Source organism: Myripristis murdjan, chromosome 1 (genome assembly GCF_902150065.1).
Source record: "Myripristis murdjan chromosome 1, fMyrMur1.1, whole genome shotgun sequence".
Classification (NCBI taxonomy): domain Eukaryota; kingdom Metazoa; phylum Chordata; class Actinopteri; order Holocentriformes; family Holocentridae; genus Myripristis; species Myripristis murdjan.
In genome coordinates this window covers 31,082,083-31,107,075 of record NC_043980.1, presented here as the reverse complement: position 1 = coordinate 31,107,075, position 24,993 = coordinate 31,082,083, and the positions used below count along the sequence as shown (strand labels likewise).

General features: G+C 44.4%; 1 protein-coding gene across 1 annotated transcript in view; it reads right to left on the bottom strand.

The window, feature by feature from the left end:
- The window catches only part of xylt1 (xylosyltransferase I), a 74,365-nt gene that overhangs the window by 10,688 nt on the left and 38,684 nt on the right, over positions 1 to 24,993 (bottom strand). The window contains exons 2-9 of the mRNA XM_030063870.1: positions 23,058 to 23,637; positions 17,432 to 17,604; positions 17,095 to 17,297; positions 12,043 to 12,123; positions 10,764 to 10,980; positions 10,148 to 10,324; positions 5,953 to 6,218; positions 1,764 to 1,962 (exon numbers count right to left, since the gene is read on the bottom strand). Coding sequence (XP_029919730.1) covers positions 1,764 to 1,962; positions 5,953 to 6,218; positions 10,148 to 10,324; positions 10,764 to 10,980; positions 12,043 to 12,123; positions 17,095 to 17,297; positions 17,432 to 17,604; positions 23,058 to 23,637 — 1,896 coding nt within the window. The remainder of the gene's footprint in view (positions 1 to 1,763; positions 1,963 to 5,952; positions 6,219 to 10,147; positions 10,325 to 10,763; positions 10,981 to 12,042; positions 12,124 to 17,094; positions 17,298 to 17,431; positions 17,605 to 23,057; positions 23,638 to 24,993) is intronic.

Genomic DNA, 24,993 nt, shown 5'->3' with positions numbered 1-24,993 from the left:
TAAAGAAGATTATTTTACACTTATTTAGCTCCAAGCTCCACTGTAGCCTTTAACAGCAAAATGTTTTACGCAAACATGCATCCAAGCCTTGTGCGTTTAGATTCTGCTGTTTTGCTACCAAAGGCTAAAAGGAAGATTCGGGCTATATAATGGTGTAAATATAGATATTTTCTAGTCAGAATGGAATTGTTTGGCTTCAGAAGACTGCACGAGCCACACTGCACAAGCTGTATAGAGTCATTTGCTTGTCGTTTTAGGCCCTTTTCATTGACTTCAGTTGTTTGGGGAAGGCTTTTACAGAGTTGTATTTGCTACTTCCCTGTGGGTTGTATGGACAAAGAAACCTCACTTGTGATACAGCGTAAGATAATGACATTTTTTTTTTTTTTGGTTGAACCATTCCTTTAACTACTGCAATGTGAATGTGGGTGTCTATATGTGTACATAAGTTGGATAGGATTTGCGCAACACAGTGTGACAGAAACTCTGGATGCCAGGCTTCACTTGAAGTGAAACACTAGCTGTAAATGTGCATTCTTTAAGTATCCCTGCACTAAATCACTTCTGTAAAGAAGCCTATAAAGATCGCAGGGAGGAGGTTCAGTGGAGGGGAGAGCTGAAAGACATATCTGTCTTGCTTTATATCTAAAGGAGGAGAGAGGAGGGAGTCATTGTTAAGCCGTGCCATATGGTTTATCTAGCCTCCAAACTCCAATGTACTGCTTTAACATAATAGGTCATATCCGTCAAGCAGACCAGAGGCAGATAGCGGCTGCTGCTTCCCCGTGCTGTCTTATTCAGCCTTTCTCCAGTCTCATTTCAAATGACAGATGGACAGACAGACAGACAGACAGACTGACTGACTGTCGCTGTACGGTGCCAGACGGTGACTGCATTCTGAGGCTGAGCATCCAGATAAAAGTCACAACTCACATCACTTCTCTGTCACTCACTGGCTCAAAGGCAAGACAGACAAATAAGGCTTAAAAAGAAAGAGCTGGGAGCTGTACGTCTGGATTGCCTTAACAGTAGACTTCAATCTGACACTGCTTAAAAAGGTCAAAAAAGGTCAAAGGGTCAAGGCGTGCAAAGGTCATATTTAAACATGCTGACCAGCTCTGTGAGTGTGATCCGAACAAAACGGTTCGTTCACACATTTGATGACGATTGAGTGGCTTTTCTGCCCCCTACAAATCAAAGCATGATAAACCCAGGAAAAGGGTCATTTTATATTCACTGAGTTAATTGTCTCTTTGTAAGAGATGCTTTCTGGCTGTCACATCTCAGCCAGGCTGCTGTATCCTAAACAGGCGTTGTGGTAAACAGAAACACAGATTAACATAACAAGACAATCAAGAGGAGCATTCCAGTGTGAAGGTGAGAAGACGTTCTATTAGGAAGCAACAAATAAGCAGCACATGGAGCGCTCATCCCCATAAACCCTGATGAATTCAATCAATTTACATTTTACAAGGACATTATAGGCCCTCGTTTAATTACCTGAAGATGCGCAACTACGAGTCTTGGCAAGGTCGCCATAGTGATGAGTATAAGTTTCACCATGGCAATGAGCTGTATATCTCACCTCTAATTATAAGCTGTACATTTTTTTCCTCTGTGGTGCTTAATTTTAATGGCGCTCACTCACTGATATTGCGGATGCCTGACAGATTGGTGACTCACACCAAGTGGGTGACTTTCAGTGTATGGCAATGTAAATAAAAAATGAACACTAGGTGACAGGCGGCAATGTGCTGACTCACCTCTGCGAACTGCAAGCGGCTGAAAGTGCTGCTGGGAGGGCTGGTAAGCTTGAAGTTCCTCTTGGGTGCCACCCACGTCTCAAGGGTCTCCAGCTTGCTGGTTGCCAAGTTAGTGGCATGGTGCTTGACGAGGTATCCCTGGAACTGGTCCGACTGGAAGTAGAGATGGACCGACACCGGGTGGCCCATGGGAAAATACCTGGCAACCCACATCGCATTGAGAGAAAGAATCCATTAGCACACCTGATACCTGCTGACCTACCTACTGTGCTGCGTTTAAAAGCCAACTGTGTAAGAGGAGAGGAATATCTAGATTCATCTGGATGGGACCGGCCTTGGAAATGCTAATGTGTCTTGATGCAAAGTGAAGGTTAGTGTGTCAGTGTGCTCCATGATTGCGTGACAGGGTGGACATTAATTCAGTGACCTTTAATACAATTGATAGTTTCAGCGAAGCAATCAATGTGGTCAAAGGCATGTTCTGACTATGCTGGTAATTCAAATACTCTCGTGGCACCTGGAGTGGAGCGAAACCCACATTTTCAAGCCCAACTCGACCATTGCTTGATAAAGTTTTGCCCAAACCTCAAGCTGAAAGATAACAGGTTGAGGTTGAGGTCCTGATCCCGGCTGAAGCCCAAAACAGGCCTTAATTAATTTGTCCATAATTAATAAACCAATTACCATAATGGCTGTGTGCCTCCGCCAACCAGTCAGGTTGCATTTTACATCCATGTCTGTCCAGGCTCATAACATGCTACTATTGGCCACTATTTATAACAAATACCAAACTGAATCCATTGGATCGTGTCAGGTTTAAGGTTTTTGCTTATTTTTATTATCATGCACATGTGTATTACTTAAGAAAAGATATGCATTTTTGAACACTGTACTGAAACCAAAAAACGTTTGACAGCATTCTTCACTGTGATTCTGGATACTTCAGTGCTGCTGATGGCACTTCTACTGATTGGGCACTCGTACCGATTGCGGCACCATCCTACCCGTACGGCTAAGAACGCTCTTATTGGTTCCATATTGCTGCTATAATGAAAGACATGCTGGTTAGTCTGACATGTGCTCTGGTTTTGAAGGGGATGGGACGGGCAAAGAAAACACAAGAAAGGCCAGACCACGGCAATTTGCTAGCTAAATTATAGAATAGTCATGGGCTGTACTGGTAATAGATTAGAGTTAGTCAGAGCTCTGAACATATATATATATATATACACACACACACACACACACACGCCAAATCTATCCACACACATTACAGCTGCTGAACAAAGTTGAACTGGGTCATCCAGTCAGCTGAAGCCGAATGAAGGTCTTGCACCCCTGATCAGTCTGTTGTTTGTTTGTGTGCTGCTTCATACGTGGCAGAGGGCCGGCCCTCAGGGCAGGCAGCCCGAGTGACTTCTGGGAAAATAAACAGGGGCCGGGGTGGGCACTGCTGGGGAACACTCCACAGCTGCTCTCTCCACATGTGCGCCCCGTCTCCTTCCTTCCCAGTTTACTCACCCTGCCTCTCCTCTGCCTCCTTCACCTCTCTCGCCTTTTCCACTTCTACTCCCCTTTTTCACATGCAAGGATGCACACACACACACACACACACACACATAGACACACACACACTTTCCCTACCTACTCCCTGGTGCCCATGGCCTCATCAGTATTCCATTTGAGGACCAGGAGTCAACCCGTCCCGGTAAATGCTAGTCTGACAAGCAGAACAGCAAATATTTACACCCACAAGGATAGCACTCCACACTCCCTCCTCTCCCACTCCCTCTCTCTGTATCTTTCCTCCTCTCTCCTCCTCTCCGTTTCCCCTCCTCTCCTCTCTTCTCCTCTCCTCTCCTCCCTCAGTCCTCCTCCTCTGCCCTGCCTTTCCCAGAAGAAAAGGGGCTGCCAGTACAGGGTTGGGGCTGTGGCTTTGCTTGCACAGAAGCTCCATTCAGGCTTTTACACCCCTCTCTCTTCAACCTCGTCACAGCAGGCTGCTAAAAGACCTGAATCCTTCTCTCTTGCTTTTTTCCCTCGCTCTTGCTGCAGTCTCACACCAGTGCTTGCCATAACCATCTGTTGGAAACACATTTGAATTATATATGCATGCAAATATGTGCCCATACACATACACACACAGCACAAACACACACACACACATGCAAAAGTACAAGGGTCCACATGAGTCTATGAACACATGCTTAATGGGCACCTATAAATGCACAAATACACAAAGACACCAGCAGGAACATTTGCAAGCGCACTCAGACGACCGTCCTCACTCAGGCAGATGCATAAAAATACACACATTTAAACGTACATATATACACAACTTACAGCACACACACATCCACACACATTAGCTCTCTATTTGCCTGCCTATGACCCTCGGCCTCCCGGCTGTCTCATGTTTTTTTTTTTTACAGAATGTGTGAAAGAAAGAGCTTTGCTTGTTCCCTCAAAGTAAATGCTTTTCTCACATGCTCATTATCTGGCAATTACAGAGATTTGTAGACCCTCTCACGTTCTTAAACACACTTTTACACACACACGCACGCGCACGCACACACACAAATGCACGTAACCCTCCGTTTCCATTGCGCCTGCTCACTTTTTAACAGATGGAGGGTATGAGTAGAAACAGCTGTAACCGATAGATGGAGTGGTTTTGAGGTTTGACAGATGGAAACACGCTTCCTCTCTCGGCTCGGCTTCACCCACAGGGCTTTGCAGAACACCCACAATGCAGCAGGGGGGAGCGCTGGCACCGGGCACTTTGCTATACTGGAGCCCTGCATACGTGGAGCGGCTACTGTCTCATCTGACATGCACTGCACTCCAGCTGAAGTGACCAATTTGTACTGCAATGTAGAGTTACGCTCAATAATCCCATCAGGTAACCTTAGGTTATGCTTTTTGACTTCGCAGCCTTCTCAAAAATAAACTCATGAATAACTGGCTACTGTTTAAGACTGGCACGTGGCAGCTAACGCAGATACAGTGTGCTGAAATGAAGCAATTATGTTGGTATACTTTATTCTTTATTGAATCCAGAGATTGTGTTATGCAGACCAGTCGCGGCTTGGCTTGTCAGCTTGATTTTTGTCATTACCATAATTGCTTCGTTTGTTTCTGTTTTCTTTTGTTCTGATGTGAAGTGCTTTTAAAACAGAAATGCTTTTTTTTTTTTTTTTTTTTTTTTTAAATCTCAAGGTTTACAAAAGCACACACATCCAAATGAAAAAATCTAGATGCTGGACAGAAGAACATGTGAAAAATGGAGTGCACACAAGATAATGCTCCCATGAACACTGATTGGTATGACACCATGTAATGTCATGGGAGACTCTATTTTTCCTGTTTTTTTGTTTTTTGCTTTGTTTTGTTTTGCTTTGCTTTATCTCACCCGCACACTTTGGTAATTTGCACCTCCTCTCACTGTGTTCTGAATGAATGAATTACATTGTTTTTTTTTTCCCCACTTTACTTTGATGTTTTATCAGTGTGAATCAACTCGAACAAATCAAAACCTTAACCGGGATTCCTAAAGCAGACGCTGCTGGAAGTGCATGCCGTAACCCTTAGTGAGGCACATCAAGCCGAAGAATATGTTCCATTTTGTCATGAAATATGAAAATGTGTGGTTTTCCCTCTTCTTTCATGCTAACCACACACTGGATGTTAGTGGCACTGTGCACATCACGCAGTCCCACCAGTAATACGCTGGTGTCCAGAGACAGAGTCCAACACTATGACCTACATAGCCTCATCACCTCAGGGCTTAATTGACAGAGATGTCATATCGTGTTACAAAATACACCGCATTACCCAGAGTTCCCAGCTGCCGTCGATTGTTCCTAATGATGTATCGCTCTGACATACAATGCCAGACACGGACATTGTGTGAGAAGAGATACAAAGGCTTTTATGTGGGCTGGGGCTTCTCATGCTAACCTAGGTGTGTCCAGCTCATGAGACTGAAGACATGTGAACAAACTGCACCTGTTAGTGGATGTGGGCGCAGGTGTGTATGTGTGTGTGTGACGATGCCATGATGTTTGTGTGTGTGAGGAGTATTTGCATAGGTTAATCTGTGCATGGATGAATTTGTTTTTCAGTGTGTGGGTGCGTGCGTGCGTGTGTGTGTGTGTGTGTGTATTCATCCGGTGTTTACAGAACTTACCTGCAGCTATTATCCTTCGGGTCTCCCTGCAGCGAGGCAGCAGCCCTGGCCAGGCCCAGCCGTGAGAACGAGTGGTAGTGTGTGAGCTGTGTGTCCGACAGGCTGGCTACGCCATCTGCCTCGTCATACATGTTCTCCCAGTAGGCCTGGAGGCCCGGCGTCCCCTGGGGAAACGGCCCAAACAGGTAGGCATCTAGCTGGTTCACTATCTCCTGGTTGACGCTGGCTTCAAACTTCCTGGCAAAGAAGGTGGGCCGCGCTGTTTGCTGCAGTTAGAGGAGAAAGGGAGGGCAAAAAAGGGAGGGTTGAGATGAAGACAAGACAAAAAAAAAAAAAGAGATTATGAAGTAGTGGCATGCCAGGAAGACAGGGAAGTGTGGAAGTGATGTGTGTGTGGGCAAATGGAAGACAGAGAAAGTAGATAGCGAGAGAAAGTGGAGGCGGTGAAAGGGAACAGGTAGAGAGAGAGAGACAGAGACAGAGAGAGAGGTAAATCAGCTCTGTACGGCTTTGCGAACGAATATTAAATCAAAACAGCGGTGTCTTCCATTTTTCTATTTCGCGCTCTTGCAAAACAAACGGTTTGCATGCATTAAGCCGGGGACTCTGAATGTGGTGCCCATCAGCCGGTCACCCATAAAGGCAATGGAAAAACTCACCGCAGACCGGCTATGATGTCTAAATCAATGGAGAGGAACTACTCGACTTATTTCCTCCATCTTCCCACAAGAAGCGCAGCAGGGAAAAGGCGCTGGGTTTTCTCAGTTTAATACTTTAAAAACACAACTCTGGCAAGACGACCTCCGGGGACTTAGTCAGGGCTTGTGATTAAGATTTCAGATGCAGGGTAGGGTGTCAGAGGAGGAACAGGGGAGGTCTAGGAGATGTTGGGGAGAAAATAAATTATGTAGTAGAAGAGTTTTTTTTTTTTTCTTTCTTTTTAAAGTACACATTGCAGTGCAACTATTGATGAAAGGATTTTGGGTGGGAGAAACGCCTGATCAACATGGGAGCTGGAGCCGCCGCTCATCTCTGGCATAGATTGCTTCATAGCAGAGATTACCATCGGTGTTAACAGCCAAAGATGCATGACTGTGCCTGACTTGGAGGCACAAAGTGATACCTCATCAGCTATTTCAACAATGGCTAATTGGCATCAACATACAGATAGTTGCACATCCAAAAGGGCAATGGATGTGAATGGTGTCCTTTCTGTATCTATTCATCCATTCGTTCCTCTTTTTTCTCCTCATTCCTCGCAACACTTTCTTTCCGTCTTTATTTAGCACTCTGGCTGTCTGGCCTCCTCGACCCCTCCCTTCCCCCCATATTTTTTCTCACCCTCTGTCTCCCTCTGCCCTGCACTGTTGGCTGTGTGGTTGATGGTGCATCATGAAATCTGCCGCCTCCAGAAGCTGGCATCCGCACAAAGACGCCTTTTTCAAGTTCCAGACACAAAACTATTTACTGTTAGATGCCCATGCACCAAACACCTCCGTGCTACCTAATGCAAAAAAAAAAAAAAAAAAAGGAGTGCTAATCAAGCTGTGGGCCATTCCTGGGAGTCCTCTCATGCTGGGCCGGTGACTCACAGACGTCGGCGCAGCTTCACACTGCACCAGGCAATTTATTAACCCTCCATTCTCAGCTACAAGTGAGACATGAGGTGGGAGATTTTAGCTGGCTGCTCACTGTGGGTTCTCAGATTTAGTGGGTTATGACTTGTTCCTGAGAGCGCTGACCTGCCACAGCCTGCCTCTCCGACAGGTTTGCTAAACGGATCTCCCTCTGAGTGCATTACTAAACAACAGTGCACTAAAGGCACATGAGCTTGTTTTGTCCACATTCTCCTTCACAGAATAAGCTCTTCAAAATCCCAAAGTAGGAAACTAAACAGCAATACTGTGAATTATTCTCCTCAGCCGCAAATGAATTTTACTTTACAACGCGCTGCCTATCTTTCCCCTTGTGACGTTCAAAGAGAAACTCAGATAGCATGCTCTATGGGATATTAAGTCCTATTAATACCGAGGCCTGGCTGGCTTATGGAAAGGCTGCTTTGTTCCCAGGATTGGACTTCACTGATACCAGGGTGCCAAGCAGACGCAGCGGCAGTGCCAAGGACCTGTGGTAATGTGTTGGCACCGGGCTGCCAGCAACCGAGGCGAGACAGAAGGCAGACCGGTCTGGCACAAGGGAACACTGAGGTCAGCACGGCGGCTTTGAATTGTATACGAGGAGCAAGAGGAGACGCAGGGAGTGAGGGTAGTAAAAGAAAAAACGACTTTAAGTGATATTTAACTGTGTCAGAACATTTCCACTTTTTAGTGCATGTTTCAGTTTTTTTAGGAGCTCATTAAAAGTCAAACTGCATTATCGACTTCTTCAGGGTCCTGGAGTCAATGCTACTCGTTCACTTTCATTTCGGAAACCTCAACCTTTTCCCCCAGCTACCCAAGGCAAAGAAGACCTAATTAGTAGTATTTTCTTTTTGTACGTGGGCCATACTAATCGAGGCATAATTTTGTACGTATTGATTTTGAAAGCTGGAGAATGAGGGTGCATGATGGTGTTGAGAGGACGGATCCCAAGGGCAGTGGATTTCAGTGGATTTTATTAACTAACGCTGAATGCCCACCGGATATTAGGGCGTGCAAGCTTGTAAAGAGGTACTGCCAAAATGATATATTGTTGACTTATATTATTTATATCCGATAACATGAAATATCACAATGTTTGCCTCCATATGCAATTCTAATTCATCCAGTAATAAGAGGATGACTATGTTATTTTTGCAGTTTTGTCAACTTAAATGCTTCTACGATTTAATATTAATTCATGTTTCACACTTATTGTCTTATTTAACTTCTATTTGATAAAAAAAGGTTTGTTAAATTGTTGGAATTGCAACAAGTGGCAGGTTACCTATAGAGGTTGAACACATGCAAAGAGTACGCATAGATAATTTTGACTGCACATATGACTATTTTGGTGAATGTGCAAATTCATGTTCGTAAAGCATTTGGTTTAGGAGAATTTAGAATGAAATATAATAAGGTGAAGTAAAATAAAAATAACTGATTAAAAAAAGATTTTGGAAAAAAAAAGCCTGATGACTACAGGCCTGCCTCAATTTTGGTGTGTTTGTATGTCTATCTGCCTACATTTGCTGGTTTGTATGTGTTTAATATCGGGGTGTAGCAATATATTGTGTCACGATACTTCATGATGCAAAAATGTGGTGATGTGCATCATCAGATGTCACGATGTACACTGTGGAGGGCTGCACTCAGTTTATTAAACTGTTTAACAAACTAATACATGGCACTGCCTGCTGCTTATGGGAGAAAAACACTGTAAAATATGTCAGACGCTCATATAATCTATCAACAAACGGGGGTTAAAACAGGTTAAATAACCTGAAGCATAACTGTTTTTATGTGACTGACTTGGCTTTTAATTTAAGTTTTACAGTATTCAGCGGGGTCTTGACTCGGCTGTTAGAAACACTTATCCGTAATAAAAAAAATATTATATCTATAATAAAACATTATATATCAGTAGTGTTGAAAGGAAAAAGAGAGCAGGGCATCCAGTGCACAGCCAAAAACTGGAGGAAAATAAAAGTAAGACTATAAAATGATCACCTGGAGATTGAGCCCCATCCTTGTGATTTTGCATTGCTGATATGATTTAAGGTATCACTTGTGATTTCTGTTTGCTTTTTTGAGTCTTGCTAAAATTGAAATTTATTGTGTCAATGTGGGTCGAAATTTCCCATTTTATACCTGTGTTGAAGCGTTCAGTTCTCTACAGCAGGGGTCTAAGGATACATTTGTTTAAAATGTTATGAGGACCAGAGGAACCAATTGTTTTGCATTAATTTCACCAAAGAAATAATCATATTTTTTTCCTACCTTAAAATTTTGTTCAGAATGTTGTGAGAACATCAAAGTGTGAGCCCTGCATCGTGAATCAAACCGGATCCTGAATTGAGTGCATTGTTATACCCCTGGTCTAACACTACATTACACACTTCTGCCTAGCAACTGGAAAGGGCACTTTTCAGCCAGAGCCTCTGGGTCCAAGCCACATTGTTGGCCAGTGTCTGCTGCTGAGCAACACACTGAATCACGGAGGAGGGCGAGCGAAAGAAGCCTGTCTCCGCATTAAAGCATTACATCATTAGTGGTACCTGGAAGCGGTGGAAGTCGGCCGGCTTGAAGTCATTGGGGGAGCAGCCGCACCAGTCGACGATGTGTTTGTACTGGCACTTACAGCCCAGCTTACGGTTCCAGTTGGTGATGCGCAGGTTGTTGTCCACCATGCTCTCACAGTGGGCACTGTTCTCCAGCACCGTGTGGAAGAAAGACTGCAGACAGGAGAGAGAGAGAGAGAGAGAGAGAGAGAGAGAGAGAGAGAGAGAGAGATTTGAAAACTGTATACCTTTTTATTATTTACACCATACAATTCATTGTGTAACAGCAGAGAATGGAGATCTGGTAGCTTAGGAAAAGCACCCATTTTCTCCACAGAGATCATTCAAGTTTCATCTAATCCTCATGCGGTCAGAGAAGCAGACTCTATTCTTTTACATCTGCGCCTTCACATTATGATTTTATGTCCGCCTCCAGATTTGTCTGTTTTTTTTTTTTTTTTACATCCAGCTCACTGATGAAAAGAGAACACTGCATCCTATTTCTATAAGTGATGCAGCACAAAGTACAAAGCCATGTTTACCTGGGAGTCAACACAGGCTGGGTTAAGAAACACTTGACGGTGTGAAGGCGGTGTCTGTGCGAGTGTGTTACCTCCGCAGGCAGCAGGGTGTAGGCGTAGAAGCGCTTCATGCTGGTCACCAGGTCGTCCTTTGAGTTGATGACATATTCCACGAACATGCGGTTGAGCAGAAACCAGTCGGATCCGCCGTCCACTGAAATACCTTCTGGGATTTTGCGGTCGCCCAGCCTCCACATGTGGGTGTCGCATTCATAGAACAGGCGATCCAGACCCTGCTTACGGATAAACCTGGTGAACACACACACGCAAGGACATGGTTACTGCGCGGAAAATACAGACGACACAAAACGTTATGCAATCACTCTCAAACAGACCGTCATTGAAAATGTACTGAGGCGATATAGATTTAGGTTTTTGCATAGTTATTGTGAACAAATGGCCTCTGTGGTTTTACAGATTCAGAAATAAATGTAAGGAAAATGTATCAGTGCCTCTAGCCAGGAAACCACCGCAAATGGTGCAAAACTAAATTTAATTTCCACCGCATTAAAACGGAATGTGTCTTCTATCGTTGCCCCTAAATGCATAGACAACTGTACAGTTCACACTTGTCACTACACACTTTTATCAGCAGCGAGGAGAGTGACACCCCACATGCATAATGGATGGTGTTACTCGTGTGAATGTATCAAGTGTTAGATGGTAGGAGTCAAGTTCGGGTCAGCCAGGTCACACGGTTCTGTGTGTTCTGCAGAGGAGACAGAGGCTGTCGGTGTTTTGACCTTGTGCTCACACACACACACACACACAGTGACACAGACTCACATGCACACACACACATGCATATAAAATTCCTATTAATTGGTTGACATTTCTGGATTTATCAAGCATATCATGCATTTTTCATGTTGGGTAAATGTAAAGAGCCCCGGCATTTCAGAGCATTTCTCGATGGAGAGACTGCGACTGCCCCGTCTTGAAGACAACCTCACGCTCGCTCTCCTCCTCTCTCCACATTCGCCTCTGCAGAAGTTGGAGTTTTTGGCCACAATTCTCGATTCACACTGAGTCATGCAAGAGGTGGGGTGTTTCTGCCTGCAGTGCGGGGTGATGATTGGTTTGCCACCGGAGTGTTAGAGGACAGAAAGAAGACAGCAGGGTGGCGGCAGAGATGGGCAGGCTGGCAACAACCTCACTAGGTTACCCCACCAAGAAGGTTAATTAATGAAGCCGCAGATGGGAGCTAATTGGATTATGACTCAGTAGCTGCACGGTGCTGGCAGGAGAAAGTGAGTGGGCGTACGTGTTGGGGTGTGTGTGTGTGTGTGTGTGTGTGTGTGTGCGTCTCACCTGGCATTGTCCCTGCCATGGGACTTGATGAAGTTCATGTCCCTGTATTTGGACAGGAAGGCCACCAGCTGGTTATTGGTCCTAAAAAAAAAAAAATCGCCTGCATTAGCTAATCATGAACAAGCAAAATTTAATTGGGGGACTCGAGGTACAACCTTATTTTTCTCACTGCAAAAATCTCAGTTTTCACAAGCCATTGTCTTACATATTCAGTATTAAATTTGTGTTTTCTTAAATCAAGTAAAAAAAAAAAAATGCAGATTCACTTCATTTTTTTCTGAGATTAAGTATAAATATGTTGAAACAAAGAAGAATAAGGAAGATCAATCCACTACTATCAAGAAAATGACACTTGATTCTGGAAACAAGGTGAGGAGCGCTGGAAACAAGTGGGATTATCTCATCCCACTGTACTTGCATATTTTTCCCCTTTTTTTCACTGCAGCACCAGTGAAACAACAAAACTCTTATTTTGCAGTGCATGCTATACAACGTGAAAAGCTTGACATGAAAATTACCCAAATGAATCCACCTGTTACTTACAATGACAAGCTCATTTGAGGCTCTACACGAGAGAGAGGGACTCGAGACCTCCGCTGCTCTTAATGCCAGTCACTCCCTTCAAGCCGTTAAAACAGTTCAGCATTATACAAAAGACGGCGCTATCTGTGATTTTGATGAATGACTTCATGCTGGCATTACATTGTACAGCAGTCGACGGGCTCATACGCAGGCCAGACGGGCTAAAAGCTTTGCTCTGCAGGCTCTGCCCCAGTCAGTGACTCCAACATTTCATCTGCGGTGGAGCCTGTGTCTGCCTTTCATGACGGCTTGGTCTGCCTTTCTGAAAGAGCAGCGAGGCTCTGGTAAAAGGCTGGAGGATCAGTGGGGGGAGGGACAAACGCATATTATTGTCATTTTCTCTTGAAGGAGCAATTTCACAGCCTGGGGGGCTTATCTTAGGAGGTCCTCAGCCATAAAGCCCAACTGATGATACACTGTATAAACACATGTGGTCTCTCTGTTGCTCTTTTATGCACATGCACGCATTCACGTACACACGGACACGCAAAAACATTGCGCATACGCTTGCATGCACATTCACAATATACATGCATATAGACACATAAATACATGCTAGTACACACACTCAGCAGGGGGAATTCACGTCAATCTCTAGATTTGCCACCTGAGTGCTCAGGTCATCCAGCGGGTCTAGTTTGCTCACTCTCAGCCCTATGGCGGCCCTCTCCGTGGCTCTGTGTCTGTCGGCTTATGGCATTCGTGCACACATGCATACTGCTCTGACTTTCAACTCCACCTGCCTACCAAAAAAAAAAAAAAAAAAAAAAAAGCACACCATCTCAATATCATAGCCAATTACGCTTCATAATTGTGCCCTTGTTTCACTTTCATGCTCTTAAGGTTAAATCATAGCATGGCCTTTTTATACCAGGGTGTTTTAATATGCCATTCCAGAGGGGAATAGCTGAATGCCATGGCTGACAGGTTATGAATGCACACTGTAACGCTCAAACAGATGAAAGGATCAGACTCACACATTCATCATCCGTGTCCTGGAAAAACCTCCAAAAACTGCCATAACTTATGCAATTATAATAAGTTTCTCGCTCTGATTTTTTTTGTAATTTTATGTTTTCAGATGAGTTGGCTTGCTTGCACAGCTAATTGAGGAAGTTTTTGCACATAGGGAACAATGTCATCTATCCCTTATAGAACAAAACCAAAAAAAACATCAAATGGAGAGGTGGCTCTTATAATACAGTAGTTCCAGGTGAGGGTGAAGGTGTTTATTTGATACAAAGCCTGCAGCTAATCACAGTCTCCTTAAGCTTGGACTTTTTAAAAGCAGCTGTAAAGTCCATGAAAAGGGTTTTTTAAAGAAAAACAAGGTAAAGGCAAGGAGACAGTGTAGATAAAAGCTGGGAAAGAGGGCTCTACTCTCTGACAAAGCAAGCGTGTAACTCATCCCCTGGCCCTCTGGACACACACACACACACACACACACACACGCACACACACACACACACACACACACACACGCACACACACACACACACACACACACACACACACACACATACACACACACACACATCGACCCTTTCCCTCCCAGTCCTCTACATACACCCTCCTCCTATTTCCAGCCCCTACACACACACACACACACACACACACACACTCACAGATCTCCAAGCTAGCCCCCCGGACACACAGCCCCCCTGCTGGTGTGAGGGGCTCTGGGTTTGCCTTTGAGAGTTATCCATGCGGCAGGACAGACATTATCAGGGAATTAGAGGGGAAATAATGCTTGTCTCCAGCTCCACTGATAACAACAGCAATAGGCAGGGCAGGGCAGGGCAGTGGAGACCCTGCATTCCTGCCTGCACCACCAGAACAGGGTGTTATTTGGGCCAGGTCTGCAAACCAAAATTATAAATGAAAATACAATAAACATTATTTTATTTTTTTCAGCTTTAGGTCGATGGATTAGTTTTAGTCTCAATAGCAATAACCGCTTCAGCTCCATTGCTCCCATGGGCGGGTTTGTCATCACAAATGCATGCTGCGTGGCTGAGCTTGGTGCAAACCCGCAGAACGTTATTTGAAATTCTAGTGGAGATCCTAAAGTTTCCAAAGACACCAAATATGTCCTGCTGAATTACGGGGGAAATGTGGATAAAATGATGCAGAACACATCTGCATATTTTGTATTTGATCTGATGGTGCAGCCATGAAACAATGGCATTTTAGGATTTAATATTTCCACTCAATATAAGTGTGACGTACTTCAATGAAGCCCTGCAACCAGCGGATACAGAATATGTGTGTGACATTGCTATGAAATATGGAAAGAATGTTTTTCCAACTTCAAACTAGGGGAATTTAAGGGAAAATTGGAGTTCAAGGGGTTAATAGGTTATAATTTATAAATAAGCGATTAACCGAAGATGCGCTAATTGCTAGGATAATTGCAGTATAGCCACAGAAAAGAGGCATTAAGCTTGCATGTGATGATTGTATTTTTATTAAGTCGAGGTTTTGGTCTGCAGACCTTTCTTAAGTTACAAGATACAATAACAGCATTATGCTCACAGCAGATTATTAGCAGGAACTTATCTACTAAATTACTAACACTAGTCTGAGAACAGTAATCTAGCAAGTAAATGGACAAGAAAGGGAAAAAAAAGATCCTACAAACACCAGTTATTAAATGCTTTTTCCCCACAATGTTGTTCAGCACTGCACTGCAGCAGGCGGTGCGGACCTCCATGTGAACTCTGATTTTAATGCATTAAACAAAAGTCCCTAATGATGATGGAATACTGATATATTTATTCCCAAAGGAGAACTTTCCCCTTGCTCCCCTCCACAGTGGGATCAGAGAGGGGCGTGAGCCAGAACACAGTCCCTGGAGCCTAGTGACACTCCGGCAGGGTGGGTGCGTACTGTGACAGGGGCTTGAACCCTCGGTCTTGACCTTCTGGTTGAAACACAGTCTCCCTAATCACAGCGCCATCCCCCTGCCCAAATAACCACATTTGCAAGTTCACCCGAGTAAATATGCAGCGCACAAACTTGGCCCAATCCAAACTGTGGTTATAAATGCACTTGCTAAGCAAAGATACAAGAGCGGGATTTACATATTTCCATATTGCACGGATCCAAAACATGCAGTTCCCTCTCGTTCCCCTTCCCTAACTGCTTATTCTCGCTCCCTGTCATTTCTGCCTCTCGGCTTCCTCTTTCGCTCCATCAATCGTTTCGTTTCCCAACAGATGGGGCTTTAAAACCTCCACTGTCAGCCCTTTTTCTCAACAACATCACCCACATGCAAATGAGGAGGCAGGAGACAGGAGGAAAACAGCGTCTCGGCGCACACACTCGCATGTACCTTTAATCATACGACGACAGACAGACAGACAAATAGACAGCCCGACAGGCGGAGAGGCAGATATGCGGGAGAATAAATATGCACATGTGTACAAAGACAGGTGGTGAGAGAGGCTCAAACGATGCAGATGGCGAAACATTAACTCAAGACATGCGCATGCAGGTGCAAACGCACAAGCAGAAGACACAGATACGCAGACGCAAGGCCAAACGCATTCATTCCCATCCATGCTCGTCAACACGAGACTGAACCTCCTTATGAGTGACATGCACACGACGTTGTAAAACACAGTCCATCCATGGCTCAGTGGCTATTACACTTTGTCTAAATTGTACTGTTGGACATCTGGCTGCATAGAGGAGATAACTCTCTTCTGAATTGGGAGATTTTAATTGGCTGCTGCAAAGAAGAAACATCAAATACCCAGCAGACCCTTTAGTCTCGGAAGGACTACACATAAAAAAAAAAAAAAAAAAAAAAAAAAAAAACAGAACAAAAAAGAGGAAAAAAAAAATACAAGTCACAAAATTTCTCTTCCAATAGGCCCATCATGTCCATTTCCATCTCCACTTTGTGGCTTTTAATTATCTTTCACGGGTTCTTAAAAGGTTGTTTTGGCGTGCAGAGATGACTTTTACACTGTACAGAACACAACAGCCTGGGAAGTCAATAGGTATTGACCCTGGGCAATTAAGTTGTAATCAGTTCACCATGTAACCTATTCAGTTGAGTGAGAAGAAAAGGAAAGGGGCACTTGGAAGAGAGTGTGTGAATGAATAGTGCTTGAGAAAAGCAGAGGTTCTAGTTCATTGATTTATTTGGTTTGGAGTGACTCTTTAGTTAAAGCTCACACTCAACCACAGGGGGCCACGCTGATGCGTAATGGATTTCCCTCCTATTGGCTAAAGTGAGAGTGTTTCACTGCTGATTATCCATAGGTAAGGTGTGACAGCAGTGATGGCATCTGCCCTGTTAAGGAGAAGCAACATCCAACGCCGAGATGTGCCACTGAAGTTGAACGACTGCCCCCGAATTTCTCCACCTCATTACCTTCTACGATCATTCTCCCTTCCTGTACTCAGGTGAACCTATCCAAATTCACACTGGAGCCCCCTCGCTCTGAGGCCCTCTGTTACCTGATGGGGTAGTCAGCAGCACTGAGGTTGATGAAGAAGTCCCAGCTCCAGTCCCTCATGGCCAGCAGGTCGGCCATGCTGCGAAGGTACATGGTCAGCAGGCTGGCACCACCCCAGATGGTGGCCATGCGCCAGGGGGTCACCCTCACGTTGGCGTACTGGGCAGCCAGGGCCTGAGCCTGCCTGTGCAGGTAGTTGGAGCGCTGGGAGGAAAAGAGGCATCACAGGCTAATGAATATTCTTTCTGACATCAATGGATTTTTAAAAAACGTTAAATACATCATGTCTGTAGGTTTGACGTTAAATACATCATGTCTGTAGGTTGTGTCCGGCTCACCTGGTCAACATGTATGTAGTAGAAGTGGGAGGTGTGGTAGATGGCTTTGAAGAGGCGCTGAAACTGGCGAGAGGCTCGTCCATGGACCACCAGGACAAACGCGATGCGCACTGGTTTTGAAGGAACGCTCTCCGCTGAGTCCTCATCCCACTGGACATTAGCATTGGCTTTACCTGGACAGGAAACAGGTGTGTGTTTACTTCTTCATACACGTGAATGTTAAAAGTTGTGTTTTTTATGTATATATTTGAATGTGGATTTTTTGAAACCATTATCAAAAACTCTGGTCATACTTCACATATATTGTTTGACTACAAACTCAAATATTATTTTTGATATTGTTATAGCAACAAGAAGCTGGGCAAGGGGCATTGCTAGGCACATGATGTAATAAATAAATGAATGAATAAATAAATACTAACACTGCAAGGCTTCTACATGTTTAAATAATTTAATTTTCATTAAAAAATAGCTAAATAAGAATGATTGGTTTTATTCCTCCATCATGCAGTGTGGTTCTATAGCAACAGCTAAACACAGGGCTCGCTAAGCAACACATAAGTACCAGTTTGAGTGCGGAGTAACATGTTAATAATAATCAATTTACTGTTATGTCACAGCTGTGCATTTATGTGGTTTTTATAATAGTTAGTTACAAGAGTGGATTTGAACTGTGGAGATGGAAATATTATGAGACTGAGTAATGCAACACACAGTGAAACACCACTAGATCCCTTAGAAATATATCTGCATAGACAGGCCATAATATAGTTTTGCAATCTGTATCAGAGTCAGATGTTTACAGGAAGCAAAACTGCGCAGGGTTATACACAAAGATGGTAAGCCACGCTACCTCTGAGACTTTACCAAAAATATACTCAAAAATAAGATAAAATAAAATAAAAACTCAGACAGCCACTTCTGCCTGGGCATGGCAAGCAACATCAGAACCGCAAAGCCATGAATCATCCATTCATCCATTTCTTACGTGACTGAATTGGAGCTGCGACAATTTCAGCCAGACCCACCGCGCACACACACACCGTGTAAAGACTATCCTCATTCAGACAGCAATCCTATATGCTATTCCTCTGGGGCTTTCAGGGTGGAGCACGCTTTGACAATGTGCCATCACTCCTCTCAGGCAAAACTCCCAGAAGATGCCTTGGATTACACACAAATGACAACAAGCATGCAAGCACACACACCCACTGTCCTGGCCTGCCAAGCCACTATCAAATTAAACAATTCCAACCATCCCGGGAGAGCCATTGGTAACCTCACGTAACTACATGGTGCGGTTTTGTACCACCCTTAACCTCTCTCAAGCAAACACTTGATAAAAAAAAAAAAAAAAAAAAAAAAAAAAAAAACTTCCTCCAGGAAAAACTCCCCCCGGAGCAGTTCTGCTCTGTCTGGTCCACAAACACAGATAACAACATCGTAACAGACAAGTGTTTGTTTTTAAATCCAAAGTTATTACAGCGGATGCACACACGGCTCATAAGATAGGCCTATTTGTGTACAGAACGTGCCTTAAGGAGATAATGACTATAATTTGGGACTTCATTTCCCAGGGGGCATTGGGACAAGCATTGTCTGCGGTGGAGAAGTGAGGCAAGCAAAGGGAATACTGCATGAGGGGCTGTTTGTCCCCCTTAGGGTATGCTTCCTCTGGGCCGCAGGGACCACAAAACACCCATCTCGCCTGTTGTCCCGTCTGGCCCTGAGGTCCTGTAATTGCGCAAATTTAAGGGCAAATGTCTTTGTTTAAACGCTCATTGTAGGGACCGGGAAAGAGGCCTCAGAGCCTCCTGCTTGACAAACCTCCTGTCAGTCATTCAAATTTAAGGGGCAGGTGTCCAACATGGCTTTATCTAAGGAGTGACTGCAGGGGTGAGGGTAATAACACGCTCCCCTGACTCCAATTGGCCGTGCCTCCTGTCAGTCACTCATACTTATTTCTAGCTGAAATTGGGACATACTATGAAGATTGGTACTAGGGACTATTATACGTGAAATGCCTGACTCTCTCTCTCTCTCTCTCTCTCTCTCTCTCTCTCTCTGTGTGTGTGTGTGTGTGTGTGTGTGTGTGTGTGTGTGTGAGACAGCGCAGGGGGAAATCTACTCTGGGCCGTATCAGATTGAACAGTAATTGGTGGCCAGCTAAGAAGGTTCACTGGTTTGCTTTGCACACGGATAATTGGCCAGTCGCTTCACAAAGCACTTTGAGAGTGTGTGCTATACTAGCTAGCTGAACTAATGAGCACTGCTCTGTGTGTGTGTGTGTGTGTGTGTGTGTGTGTGTGTGTGTGTGTGTGTGTGTGTGAATGTTAACTTACGTTTTACAGTCAGTTTTGGTGAGTGTCGGTGTTACAATATGTCTGCAGAGGAGAACGGTCCTTTCACACATGTCTGGTCTTTTGTGAGAGTAAAAAAAAAAAAAAAAAAAAATCCTGAACTCCTTTCTCTTCATCATCTGTCCCATCATCATCAATCATTTAAACTGCCTCTCCCTCATCTACTATCACCCCGCTCCGTTCCTCTATCATCTTGTGTAACTTCAGGCTCTTACCCACCTTCCATCAAAACAACTCACGGGAGAGATTTCATTTCATTTATTGGTTTATTCATTTTAATATACCATCAAATCACATGCTTCATGTGAATAAAGGTGTGTGACGTACACACAGAATGTGTAAGAAAGATTCATATTGTCTTTGTTTTTAACCTGCAGTGAACACATGCTATTCTATTCTGTTATATTCTATTTGATCTATTCTATTCTATTAGGTTGTGTTGTGCTGTGTTGTGTTCTATTCTATTCTATTCTATTCTATTCTATTCTATCCTATTCTATTCTATTCTAGTCTATTCTATTCTGTTATATTCTATTTAATCTATTCTATTCTATTAGGTTGTGTTGTGCTGTGTTGTGTTCTATTCTATTCTATTCTATTCTATTCTATTCTATCCTATTCTATTCTATTCTATTCTATTCTATTCTATTCTATAATGTTGTAGTCTAGTCTGTTCTGTTCTATTCTGCTCTCTAATCTATTCCATTATATTCTGCTCTGTTCTATTGTGTTGTATTGCGCTCTGTAATGTTGTATCCTATGAGAGGGTTTAGGAGCGGTCGTGAGAGTGGACCTGTAATGTGACTCACTGCGATGCTTTTCTGACACGAACAAACTCTGACCTGCAGATTCATTTAGTGACTAAAAGGAGTCAGCGAGAGGCCGTTTGGTTTGTGCTGCACGGGGAGAAGGTCACTGACTGCCAGCCCGTGCCCCCGCTGGGCCGCACCAGCCCGGCCATACTAATATTAGCCGAGTTAGCACGGAGAATATGTTCGTCTCGTATTCAATGACGCTAACGCTGCGGAGCTAACACAAATGCTAATCTGGCCGAGGCCTCAAGGACAGAATACCGATCAAATCAAATTGGACAATTTTCTGCTAACAAGGTTAGGACTTGAATTCAGAACAGAGGAACGCCGAGTACAGAGAGAGAGAGGGAGGGAAAGAGATAACACATTGGCAGGCAGCAGGCAGGCAGGCAGGCAGACGGAGAGTAAAAAAGAAAAGTGATTTAATTTAGCTGTCGTGTTGTTACAGCCGAGCCACCAGGGGAAAGCCCTTTTCAATTTCTTTGTCTCTTTTGATCAAACTGTCAGTTTGAGTAGGGTGGTGAGTCGCCCTGTGAGATGACAAGGGCTTAGTCACAGACAAACGATACTTGTGCTCTTGGGGAGGGGAATGCACAAAAAGTTGCTAAGTCACTGTGCCTCTTTGAGTTCTAATAAGAAGACTGTGGCCAGCCAAAGTGTCCAACTGGAACAGGCCAGATGTCTCCTCCTGCCCTGCTCTCCATATGCACTCCACACCCATGTGCATATGTATGTGTGTGTGTGTGTGTGTGTGCATGCGCATGGGCATGTACATGCATGTGCCGTTCGCTTAAACATGGTTGCTGGTGCATGCCGTTCACCGATGGTGGCAACCTAACAGATTTTGTTTACAGAAACCACAGCCAGACTGCAGATGTCCAGCAATTCTTGGAAAAAAGTGTGTGTGTGCGTGTGTGTGTGTGTGTGTGTGTGTGTGTGTGTGTGTGTGCGCGTGCGTGTAAGTGAAAGACAGAGAGAAAGGAAAACCTGTGTTCTGTGGCCAGCCTGACTGAGCAAATGAAAATTGGAAACCAATTTGGAGAGAATACAAGCAGCATCCCCTGTTTTCTCCGACAATTTATTTCACCAATTACACATCAGCAGAAAAGACATTTCTTGGCTTTGACGAGAATTGCAATTACAAGAACAGGAAATATGTTAGTGGGCTCTAAAGCCTGACATGTCAGACTCGGCTCTTTGTTCTCAGCTTCTCGGATATTATTTTTCATATTGCATATTACAGTAGAGAGAACAAGAAAATAATGTGAAAAAAATGAAATGACAAACTACCTCAAGCGAGACCAGTGACAAGCTGCCAGATATATTTTAGATTGTATTATTTCTGGCAGGTATTTTTTGGGGGGGATCTGTACATTTAATGGAAGAAAAAATGATTTATGTAAAGAAAAGACAGATGTGCTAATACATGTTCTTATTTTTGATTTTTTTTTTAAGTGATACAAGATTAACAAAATGTCAAAAGAGCACAGGAGCGTTCCTCACCTATTTCCACCGGTGCTTTCGCGTAAAATGGCTTTTGGATGACGCATCTATCATTTTATGCCATAAAGCATCATGCATATTTAGCGAAGGTGTTCTCAGTGGGAACTGAACCACTAACTCGACTTTTGTTTTTTTTTTTCCAAATAATTTTTATCACTTTCTTTTGATATTCTGTATCTTCTGTATTGTACTGTATTTTATGTTTTTATGTATTTTATGTTTTTATCTTTCTGTACAGCACCTTGGGCCTCTGTGGTTATTTTAAAGCACTTTATATATAAATAAAGTTGGATTGGACTGGATCTAGAAATGATACTACAACAAAAAACCCTCTATTTACTCGTTACCCTTGGCTCTGTTTAACTGAAATAAATAAATAACTCTAGATAAATGTAATATTTATTCACATATAAGGGCATACATCACAATTTACATACACAAATCTTCAAAAACAGCCATATCACTCAGTCATATCCTATGAAAATGTTTGAAAATCGCCAGGTGTCTGCACTCAGATTCTACTGGTTATTGTTTTTGCTTTTTACTTTACTTTATTTATTTAGTTGCAGTGGCTTCCACAGCTGGAGAGCTGCTACCATGCTAGAAATGTAAATACAATGAAAATTCATCATTATCCTTACTGTTAAGCTTTCTCAAAAATAAATCACTATAGTCGCAATTTTATCACAATATGTCATCTTAAAAATGGTCTGATAAGTGCTGCTTTACTGCTACTGAAAATCATGAGATCCTGATGTTTCTGTGCGGCATCATAACATGATATGATGCAGGTAATCCAGGATTGTAAGTCAGGAGTCTCCACTATATAAAGCTTGATACTGACCCGCAGAACTTCTGGAAAGACTACTAAATGATCCTATTGACTCCACAGTAATAGAATCGTTTCCATTAATTGAAATCGAATACAGTTAATTATAATGATTGACTCACCCTCAAGGGGGCAGTAGCGGGTGACCTTCTCAGGCATTAATTGGCCTTCCTTGTGTCTGCAGTACACCTCAGCGATCTGCTGCCGGCACTCCTTGCTCTTGGCTCTGGATAGAGCCGAAATGGCTTCCTTCCCGCTGATTTCGCACTTGGGAGGCTGGTCGTAGGTCACCTCGAGCGGCGCCGCCGTCGCCTGCTTCCTGTGTCGGTGCTGCGGCTGGGCCTGCTGAGGCTGCGAGGTGTGGCGGTGCAGCTGCGGCCCTCCCGTGGCACCGTGGCGACCACCTGTGTGGGAGGCATTGTTGCTGACTGCCAGCGGCTGGTTGCCTACAGGCAGCACCTCGTTGGAGCTGCGGCCCAGACCCGGGGAGTTGTCCCTCCAGGCCTGCTGCTGGGCATGGGCTTTCTCCTGGAGACGACCCCGTTGCTGTTTGCCGCCAGCGCCCCCTACAGGCTGCCGGTGGGGCTGTGAGCGCGCGCCAAAGTTGCTATTGTCTATGTTTTCAAAGTCTTTGGGCACCGAGTTCTCGTTGTTGCTGTCCACCCTGATTTTCTCCTTGGGCCGGTGGGAGTAATATCCATCCTGCAGAGGAGGGGGAGAACGGGAGGAAAGGAAGGAAGCATGTGGGAGAGAGAGCAGGGGGGAGATGAGCAGGGAAGGAGGAGGAGGAGGAGGAGGGGGGGGGCACAAACAAGAAAAACAAGATCAGAGCTGAGCGAGTGAGGTGCATATCAAATGTCGGATTAACAATCAATGTGGCACGTATGACTGGGCAATACCGCATGGAACTATGAGGCATGAAATGAAGTAGCAAGGTATTGAATGTGGGGACTACAAGGTGCAACCTGACTAGAGCCGATGCAGGGCTGAGGGCTCTGCTGCTCCGTGCCATCATCAGATTAGCCCCGGTTTCAATTAACTTCTCCCTCAAATGGGCCCAGCACTCCGTAAACAGATTACCAAGAGGGGATAAAGGACCAGAATATGACTGCGTGTATGTGTGTATGTATGTGTGTGTGCGTGCAGGCATGTGTACGATTCTGATTCCTTTTTCACCGGAGTCACATGAGAACGTGATGAAATTACACTGGTGAGGCCTGTGACTGGAGGGGCTGTGTTTGTCCATGTTGTGTATCTGCATATGTGCGATAGCGTGTGTGTGTGTGTGTGTTTGTGTCGGAGAACAATTTCCCTATCTTTCCACCAGAACAGGCTGAAAGCGAGGGAGGGGCACGGCCCGGCGTTCGGGGACAGGGAGGGGGTGAACGCGGCGAGAGGAAAAGGGGTAATGAGTGAAAGAGGAGAGTTCAAGACGAAGGAGCGCTGACACGAGACATGAGCTGCGCCGCTGCTTGGAAACGCCGGCTCGCTCCAGTGAAATGTGTCCCGGCACATCAAACAGATCGCTGGGAGAGCTGCCTGGCTGCCATGCCACTACTGTACACCTCGCTAGACACACAAGAGAAAGAGATAGAGAGAGAGAGGGGGTAGAGAAGAGGAGATCAAACGGCAGCCAAAGGAAAGACAGAGCTCATAACAAGAGGGCTGCTTGATGTGTTTCTCCTTTAAAAGACGCAGCCGAATAGAAGGCGGGACAGGAAAAGGGGGAGGGGATAGAAGGAGCGAGACAGGTGAGAGATCCGAGGGAAGAAAGTGAGATGTTAGAAAGATGCTATTGTGAGCCTCCCGCTCGGCATGGAAATGTCTGTACGCCCCTAAAGCCAGGCCTGTTATCAGCCCATCAACCTCTCCTCTCTGCAAACACCTTGTACCAGTGCAATTACAGGAGCTGGCTGGCTGATACACACACACACACACACACACACACACACACACACAAACACAGAGGAGAGGGGGATGGTGTAATGGAAGCCAAAAAAAAAAGAGAGAAAATGAGACAAAAATACAGTGGGAACAATACTCTCGTAGTCAACTTCT